This window comes from Mus caroli, chromosome 2 (assembly GCF_900094665.2).
Source record: "Mus caroli chromosome 2, CAROLI_EIJ_v1.1, whole genome shotgun sequence".
NCBI lineage: Eukaryota > Metazoa > Chordata > Mammalia > Rodentia > Muridae > Mus > Mus caroli.
The window spans coordinates 104,860,881-104,871,151 of NC_034571.1; the positions used below are offsets into that span (position 1 = coordinate 104,860,881).

Sequence of the window (10,271 nt, forward strand, 5' to 3'; positions counted from 1 at the left end):
CAGTGAGATCTAGTCATGTAGACTTCTTTTGTTAGCTGTGTGTCTAATATGCACAGAGAAAGTTAGAACAAAATAGAGAATGAATGGGTGGGCTGGGCCTAGAGGGTGGGGATAGCTTATATTAAATAAAAACAGATGAACAAATGGGGCTGGATTAAAATGTGCAACCTGGAGCATGCCTGAGTGTGGAGATACATATGGCAGAGAGGAAACTAGGATTTGATATTGGAGGGAAGTGTAGGTTGCAACACAAACAGGGTAGGTTCTGGCCAAAGCCTAGAGGTTGGTTGTAGAGGAGGCAGAGGTGATGAGAATAAGTTAGGACCCTTGATTTGGGACCTTGGCTTTGTCTGCCACATTAAGAAGATTGCATTCAACTAAGGGTCATTCGTACTCACTGAGTTAGACCCTGAGAAATATGGCATAGGATCCAGCTCAGGTGAGAAGCTGGATGTGATGTGTCTGCTTAAAAATATTAAAGTGAAAGATGATATCTTATAACAGGCATATTTTTTATAAAACAAGGATATTTTCTAACACTGAAGAAAGAAGAAAATCACCCATCATTATTGAAAGTAAGAATATTTAATGACAGGCTGCATAAACTAGCTGATTTGAGGCCCCCAGTACATATACAGCAGAGGACTGTTAGGTCTGGACTCAGTCATAGAAGATGTACCTAACCCTTCAGAGACTTAGAGCCCCAGAAAGTAGGGAGGTCTGGTGAGGTGGGCGTGGCATGGGGGCATCCTCTTGGAGACAGGGGAGTGGGATGTAAAACAATCAGAGAGAGGACCAGGAGGGGGATAAAGTCTGGACTGTAAAAAGTAGATTAAAGAGTAAATTTTAAAAATAAAAAAATCTAAATAATGCAAAAAAAAACAAAAAACAAACAAAACAAAACAAAGAAACCAAAAACATTTCATGAATATACTGGCAGTCCAATTCTGTACAGTCAGGAGACAGCCAGGGCTCAGCTGAAACAGCACAAATCAGCAGAAGAGGTTTGGACCAGCAGGGACACCAGGAGAAGTTGTCAGCTGCATCTCTCTCAATGAAATGAAGAACAGAAAAGACCAAGAAGCATAGCAGTGGCTGCTCTAACAGCAGCCCCTCTCACAGTTCATTGAATCCTATTTATACTCCCTCCAAATATCACATGTCCTCCACATGTCTTGCCTCACCATGAGAGTCTGTCTTAGCAAAACTCCACATGAGTCTGTATCAGCTTACATCACTCTGACAATTATCCCAAGTCAGTGGAAGTGGCAAAAAGCCACAAGAAGCCACAAGCATAGCACCAATTTTTGGTGTTTCTCTTTATGGAGTCACGACATATAGAGCTCAACAATGCAAGTAGGGTGAACAAATACTTAAAGCTCAATGATGCATGTGGGGTGAACAAATACATATGTGTTGTTAGCAAAAAATCCCTCATCATCAATCCTTTCACATGATGGCTTTAGCAAAACATCCTTTCACCTGTGTCTGCATCAGCAAAACTTTCCTTCACAAGTATGCATTAGTGAAATGAAACAGCCTTTCACCTGTGTCCACTTCAGTGAAACGTTCCTTCGAGTGTCTGCTCTAGTAAAACATCCTTTCACTTGTGTCTGCTTCAGGAAACACTCCTTCAAAGCTTTGCCCCAGCAAAATACCTTCCAACAAAACTGACTTTCCAAAGAAGCCTTTAGTTTCCAATTCAGTTAAGGAACATGAAAAGACTCATAATTATGAACATCACTGATTCCATTTCAAAAATGCCTCACACAGGACACATTGTTATTCAAATAAAGATGTTATTATACTATTGATGAAATATTTCTAAAAGTTAATAATGTTTTGAAAACTATCTTTATTGCTACTTTCATCTCGTTATTTCTAAATGTGTAGATGACTGGGTTCAGAAAAGGAGTAAGAACCGCATCAAAAAGAGCAAGAAATTTGTCTATCTGGGAGTTAGGATGGGGCCATGTATATACAAACAGAGTAGGACCAAAGAAGAGAAACACCACTGTGATGTGAGCTGAGAGAGTGGAGAGGGCTTTGGATGAACCACCTGAAGAATGTTTCCAGACACTAAACAAGATTAAGATATAAGAGATAAGAAGCAACAAGAAAGAGCCAACACAGATGAAACCACTGTTGATAGTGACCATGAACTGCAACTTGTAGGTGTCTCTACAGGCCAATCTGAGAAGTCTAGGAAGGTCACAGTAAAAGCTGTCCAGTACATTTGGGCCACAGAAGGGTAAGTCAACAAGAAAAGCCAGCTGGAACAATGAGTGGCTAATGCCCAGACCCCAAGCAGCACCCAGAAACAAAACACACACACGTGGACTCATGATGGTCAGGTAGTACAGAGGTTTACATATGGCTATATATCTGTCAAATGCCATGGCCACAAGTAGCACCATCTCCACTCCACCAACTAAATGGATAAAGAAGATCTGAGTGATACAGCCTCCAAAGGAGATGACTTTGTGCTTTCTAAACAAGTCATAAACCATCTTGGGGGAAGTAACAGAGCAGGCTACCAAATCAATGAAGGAGAGACATGCTAGTAGGAAGTACATAGGTGAATGTAAGTGAGGGTCAGTGGTCACAGAGAACACAATGAGGATGTTTCCAGTCATGCTTAATATGTAGAGCACTGAGGAGAGCACAAGGAGGAAGAGCTGAATCTCCCAGGAGTGGGTGAGTCCCAGAAACACAAACTCAGACACCACTGTGTGGTTCTCTCCATCCATAGATTCGGCCAACTGGATTACAGATACACTTATGAGAGCTAAGAAAATGATGGGAAAGTAAAATTATTAGGAATGGTAGTAATTTGATTACTTGCATTTATATTATAAACAAAACTATTTAATTATAAAATTTATCACACAGACTGGATTATAATTATACTAATGATAATAAAGATTACAAGAATAGTGTATAGTAAAAGCATAATTTAAAGTTCATGAAAGAGCTAACAATGAAGCCTCTAACAGCCCAAAATTAATGAGGAAATTACAGAAAACAAAATTTTCACAGATATCTACACCAATAAAGAGAATATGCAAGCAAGTAATTATGTTTGCTTACAAATAAAGAAAGAATTCATGGGAAATGTAAGTTTCTCCACAGGTAAATAGGACAATGTTACATATGACCATGAAATACTAAATCATTTCTTCATTTTATTAAAATTTTCATATTTCTCATAAAAGTTACACAAGACTCTTAAATGGAAACACAAACTAAAAATTAATTGTTGAATCTCAATCTAAAAGTGGCAACTATATAATACTTAAGCAGGAAATGAATTTAAATGGTATAGGATGAATCATAAGATACTGTTTTATTTTCAATAATTTAAGCTAATACAGTATACAAAGAGCAATTACTTTATCAAAGGTAGAATGTACATTCTTTGTCATGTTGAGCAGACTTCCTATTCTTGGAATTCATTGCATTTTAATGTGATTTTTATAATAGGACATAAAGTTATCATCCTGACCAGTTTGAATGTATAGTTTGGCAATATGGAATATCTCATAGTACTGTGAAATAAATATTCCAAACTTCATCGAATAACTTTGAAACGTTAGGTCTATGAAGCATCTCTAAAACATGACTCTTAAGAAAGACCCTTTTCTCATTTCTAGTAGCTATTCTACTTTCTGTGTCTGTCAATCTGACAAGTTCATCTGTTGACTACAATTAGAATTACATGGGACCTTGCTCTCTGTCACTGTTTTGTCTCTCTTACCAGAATCTACTTTAAACTGATCCACTGAATCTTTTCTATTATGCTTCCAAGTTCCACCCAGATTATAGCAAGCCTCTACTGGCCATAGCACCATGAGGATTGTTCTGGAGCCTATTATCTGGTCCTGCAAGGTTTTTCTCTGAGCCTGAGAAATATGCGTACATTTCACATTTCATACTTTCTTCTCCTAATGTGCATGCTTATCTGGCTACCTTGGATGACAAATATATCTACAAACCCAATAACTGTACAGATTTCCTAACATGCTCATAGCTGTTCTTGTAAAAGAGGAAATGGGAAGCTTTCTTCATCTTTGCCCTAAATTTACTCATCTGTTACTTACTTGTCTGTTGGTTTTCTTTGTTTGTTTGTTGTTTTGGTTTGTTTTTTTTTACATATTCATTTTGGTTTTGTTCTCACTGGTCTGGTATTTTATAACAGGATTGTTGCTATATCTGACATGATGTAGGTATGTTGTATGTTCAAAGCTTCACACTTTGAACTCATTTTTAATTAAAAGAGAAAGCAAACTAGCCATAATCTATGAAAACAGTACAGATGTTTCTTATCTTTGATCATATATAACTAAATCCAGAAGTAAAGAACAACTGACACCTTGTAATTTTTGAGTGTGCATGAAATTGAGGGGAGAAAAAGATTATGAGAATTAAGGTAAGTTCCCAGTGAGTTTAAGATCTAAAAATTATATTGCCTTAGAAGACACTCTGATGGAGAATCTGTTTTTGATGTCCTTCAATCGTGTACACAGCTTCAGAGGCTGATGATACCTTCTTAATTTACCTCTTTGCCTCAAGCATGGCAGAAACTTTCACCTTGTATTGGTCTCACTTGAACTTGTGACTGCTCAGTGAAGAGTTTGTACATTCAATTAAATCAAATGGCTTTGTTGTCATCTCCTGAACCCACAGTCCACAGTCTACAAAAGATATTTTCTGTTTTTTTTTATGCTCAGAAATGTGAGACCTTGGAGAAGGAAATTCCATATGCTCCCTATATGGGAAGAATAAACAGAATGAAGAGTCTGTTAAGAAGGAAACATGGATAGAAATATATGAGCATCTGACTCACTGATGAGAGGACTAGAGATAATCTTCTGAAAAAAACAATCAAGGCTCTGAGTCAGAAAATATAATCAACCTAGTAAACACCCAGGACTATTTCACTATAGATTTACTATTATTCCACTGGAAAAAAAAAAGGAACAACCAACAAAAAAGCCCTTGAGACTCAACAGTATAAACTGAATATTCACACTATTAGCAGAACTCGGAAGCAGAACCCAGCACTCTGGATACTTGATCTACAAACTGAATATCCTAGAAAATTACAAAAAAAAAAAAAAGAACCAAATATCAAAACTTAAATGTGACCTTTATATTAAAACTAACAATTTATATATTGACCCAATTTTCTGTTATTTACACTAAAATGATTTGCATAATAATTAAACAAAATATAATCTCTGACTAATAACTATGAATAAAACTATGTTTGTTACTCTCACACATTATTTTCACTTATTTCTTTAGTGCCAGTTTGAAAAAAACTCAGAATTTTTAAAAATGCTAAGGAATCTTATTATTGGAACATATATTCTTCACCCACTTTTTTAATCTTCTCAAAATGCTTAACATTCATGATCATCATTGATATACAAATAAAAACTACACTGAAATTTTATTGCACCACAACCAAAACAGCTATCATGGGGAAAATAAACAAAAAGTACTGATAAAATGAATGGGGAAAGGGACCCTTAGTCACTACTGTCCAAAAGAAAATCAGTGTAGACACTAGACAAATAAGTATGCAAGCTATATACTTTAGCAATATCATTGTTGGTTATACAGCCACAGGGAAAAATACCATCATACTAGAAGGAGACTTGATGGTTCACTATTCACAATAACCACCTGTGGAACTGAGTTAGGTGCCCATCAGCAAATTAATGGATAAGCCGACTGTGTTAGGTATACACAGTTGACTTTTACACAACAAGAAAAAAGAACTTTATGTTTACTTCAATAAAATTGATGAAACTGGAGATCATTGTTAGTAAAATAACCCAGACATAGAAGGAGAAATATTGTACAGTTTCTATCGTATTTTGGAGCTAAGATATAGAGCTAAAAGAAGAAATTAAAAGTGTAGAAGACTCTAAAAATGTAGAAGTGTTAATAAAGAGGAGGAGAAGGAGTAAATAGAGCGATCATACATTATGAGAATCCATTGAAATGTCATAGTAAAAGATTTTATAAAACTAATAAATGCTGACCAAAAAATCAATAAAAATTCACGATGCTTGTCTTTATCATACCATGTGAGGGAAGTCAGGATTTTGTCTAAAATCTGTAGGTACCCAACTCAGTAATTCAGTCAGAAAAGCATAAAGTTCACAAATAGTATCTGTAATATAAAACATTAGACAATATATGATATACAGAAAGTAGAGAAAATAATATTTTATGTATACATAAATAAGTTTGAAATAAAGTATTCATGTTATTTAGAAAATACAATACATTTATGGAGAAGACGAACTATGGTGAAAATTAATGATAATAATAAAATAAAAAGCATCTTGATCAACAATATATAGATTCTTTGCTTGATATTCTACATTCTCATTTCTGTTGCTCACAAAACACAATGGGCATGAAAAGCACTAAATATTTCTAAAGTAAAACACTGCTAATAATACCTCATTGTCTTCAGATGGGCTCTACATGCAAATTTTTTCTCATATGGAAATTAATACTAATCACAACTAGTAGTCGAGTCTCAATCACATCTTGCATGACATAGGAAAAAAGCTTTCTTGGGTAGGTACATGATGACACTCATTTTTTTAAAGTTTAAGCAATAATCTGAAAGGTAGAAAAAATGAGGAAGAAGGTAGAAAATGGAAGAGAACCAGTCATACAAACAATGGAAAGAAATGGGTGGAGTGATTAACCAGACAAAAAAGAAAGCTAGAAGGTCAGATAACAATGAGTATGATTCTAAAATTCAATTCCACCTTTCAGTCAAATTATCTAAACCTACTCCTGGCTCTGAGATTAGGGGAGAAAAAGACTGTTATTCCCAGTACCTGATCAATTAGACTTACAATGTGTCTAAATGCCAATTAGATGATGGATATAAAAATTGCTCTGACCCGTAAATTATTATTCTCATATTTATTTGAGAAGCCCTGCGTGTAATGAGCAGGAGACCCTGTGATAGCATAGCACACATATGGACCCAGTATGTGCACAATTTTATTGTCTAGACACCCCTCAAAAATTTATACTTCTCTTCATGAACACCTCTCAAAGAGGAAATTTGATTATTCTTTTTATAATACAATAGAGTGATGAGTGCCATGAGCTTTGAAATCTGTCCAGATTATTGCCAATTACTCTCCATTTCCTCTCTAAGCATGGGAAAGTATTGATGAGTATTTTTGAAATATATATATAGCATATGTATCTCATACACATCCACCACTTACTATTTTTAGACATAGTTACATACAAATGAAGAGCACACATATGCACAAAACATGTAAATATAATAATCAATAATGCTTGTACAAGCCAAGCCAAGGCAAGTGTAAAATTAGTTGTCTTTGTTTCTATTCAGTGTAACATTTTATTAAATTAATTTATTAATTAAACTGTACCTACTGAGAATGTACTCTGTATTAGATGCTTAAAACAGTTGCTATTAACATTGAAATAAATAGGAATAATGTGTATAATATTACAGGAGCACCATCTACTGTATAATGCATAAAGTAAACTAAAAGACGATAGCTGTAGCAAGGCGATCACATAATAAAATGTTGAGAATGTTGTATTTAATGACACTTTAATCAATCAAAATATTTAAGGATAAAACTTGAAAAATCATTTCAAGCAAATGACCCATATCAGAAATAGCAGGCCAGTTAGAGAAACTCAGGGATAAGGGAGAAGAATGCAGTTTGAAGTAAGGCTAGAATTATTTAGAACACTCAAAGTAAAATGACAAACAGTTAAATAGTGTTGCCTGAGCTTAGGCTATAAGATGACAGAGAACTATTAATAAATATATTCAAGGTAATGAACATAGATGTAGGAGACAGGAATTAATGAGAACAGTATTTAAGGTGGATGATCTGCTCATCAATGTGGTATATAAACTCTAAGGACCAAAAAAGATAACTGCGTGTGAATACCTGAACAGAAATTTTGTATCAAAGATCCAAAAAAAAAATTTTAAAAAACCCTCCATCCTTAAAACAGAGAAACTTGTATTCTCTGATATTATAACTATTCCCCCTTCACCTACCTTTTGTTTTAAAGGAACAAAAACAATATCATAACAGAATAAGATGTGATCATTCCCAAAGTGTCAACTAGGTCCTCTACAGGATTCTTGTAGTCAAGAAATACCCCTACATTTGTTAGGATGGAAGCTAACTGTAGCTCTAGGAGGAAGTGGCCACATAGTGCTGCAAAGATCTGGGATTTTCTGGGAGACTGAAATAGCATGGCCTGGAGACTATCCCACAGGAATATTTGTTTTTCCCATGGTAGCCAAGAAGAGAAGCACTTAATAGAGAGAAATAGACTTGTAAATCCCTTATGAGGAGACATTTTGCTTTGCAGAAATAGTTTGATTACTTCATTTGTTACTAATTTTCCTTTTTTATTCTTTGAGTATTTACACATATATGCAATGAAATATATCCAACCACAATTTCCATTTCAATTCATCCAACATTCACTTTAACCCATTCCTCTCCCAACATTGTGTCTTTTTCTTTTGTTCAATTAACCAATGAATCTACTTAATGTTGCCTATATGTGCAAGGGTGCGAGGCCATGCATTGGATCATGGACAAACTATCCAAGGTCACAATCTCAAGGAGTAACTCTTCCTTCCTCACCAGCTAGCAACTGCCTACAGTTCTCTGGTTAAAGGTAGAGAGTTGGGAGCACCTCCTCCATCCAGGCTAAAATTGTGACAGGTTTGATCTTGTGCAGGAAATCACAGACTCTGTAAGTTCATTAGTGCAACAGCTATGTCAAGTCTAACACATTGCTCACCATCCTTCAGTTCTCATATTCTTTCTGCTTTAACTTCCATGATGTTCTGTGAGCTTTAACCATACCTCAATAGCACGCATTATATGGCAATCCACAGCCACCACACTTTCCCAAGATCCAGAGAGAAAAACAGAAACAAGGAATGGAATACCTACCCAACAACGACAAGAACAGATATAAACACCTATCATTCCAAACCAAGATGCTCAGACACCACTTCAAAGAACACAATTAACACACAACACAATGTCTTCACTAGAACCCAGCAACCCTACTATAGTATGCCCTAAGAAATGCAATATAGCTAAAGAGCAAGATAAGGCTTCAAAATAGCTATTATTAATGTGTCCATGGACCATAAAAAGAATATAAATAAATCTGTTAATAAAGTATGTGAAAACACAATGAAATTAAATAATGAAAATTGTTCAAGACATAAAACTAGAAATAGAAGGAATAAAGAAAGTGCAAACTAAGCTAAAATTGGAAGTGCAGGAAAGCCAGTATGCTGACCAGCTCAGATACCTCTCAGACCCAGATATAGAGCTTTGAATTAACCCATTCCAACATCTATCCCCTGAACAAACTCCTGAAGTGTATGAAGGAGGGCAGTTCTATAAACCCAAAACTAAGCTCAGGGCAACTACAGGATACATGAAAGGAGTCCTAGTGAGGTTCCAGTGCTGATAGAGTAGCATAAAAACAGCCAAAGGCCTTGTACCAGAACAATAAAGATTCACAAGAAAAAAAAAGGGGGGTGTAGATAAATGGTCCACTGTGAGGCACACTGCAACACAACACAGCTTCCAAAACAAAAGTTTTATTTTTTCTCAGTTGAGGAGGAGGTTCCATAGGCAGAGGGCAGATATGAGGAGAAGGGGAAATGAGTGGGACTGAAGCACATGGAATGAAATTCACAAAGAACCATAAAAGTTTTTAAACCTTGGAAAGAATGAGGAAGTAGGACAGTGGAGGTGGGGTAGAGGGAAGGATCACAGGCCTTCTGTGAGTGTGAACAAGTGAGTCTCTGATTTTTCCCTCCTCTTAGATCCTTTTCCTTCTGTTGGTTTGCCATGTCCAACTTTGATATAACAGTTTTGCTTTATTTTATATATTTTATTTTGTTATGTTTTGTTATTATCTCTTAGAAGCCTATGATTTTTATAATGATAAACAGAAAGGCAATGGACCCAGGTGGGAGAGGAGGCAGGGAGGAACTGGAAGAAGTAGATGGAGGGGAAAAATTATATGAGATATAATATTTGAGAAAACAATTTATTTTCAATAAAAGGGGAACAAATTTGAGAGGTCTCATATTAGTACCTTCACAGCAAATCAAATAACTCTAAAAGGAAAGAAGGAAGGAAGGAAGGAAGGAAGGAAGGAAGGAAGGAAGGAAGGAAGGAAGGAAGGAAGGA

The 10,271-nt window shown here is 35.6% G+C and overlaps 1 protein-coding gene across 1 annotated transcript; it reads right to left on the minus strand.

Annotated features, from left to right (window-relative positions):
* Positions 1 to 1,802: 1,802 nt before the first annotated feature.
* On the minus strand, positions 1,803 to 2,765 carry LOC110306865 (olfactory receptor 4F3/4F16/4F29-like). The gene has a single exon (XM_021179005.1). It carries the CDS (start codon positions 2,748 to 2,750, stop codon positions 1,803 to 1,805), a length of 948 nt encoding a protein of 315 aa, XP_021034664.1. The 5' UTR covers positions 2,751 to 2,765.
* Between the last annotated feature and the right edge of the window lie 7,506 nt (positions 2,766 to 10,271).

Coding starts and splice junctions, on each gene's coding strand:
- LOC110306865 (XM_021179005.1), bottom strand. CDS start 2,750: ATGGATGGAGAGAACCACACAGTGGTGTCTGAGTTTGTGTTTCTGGGA.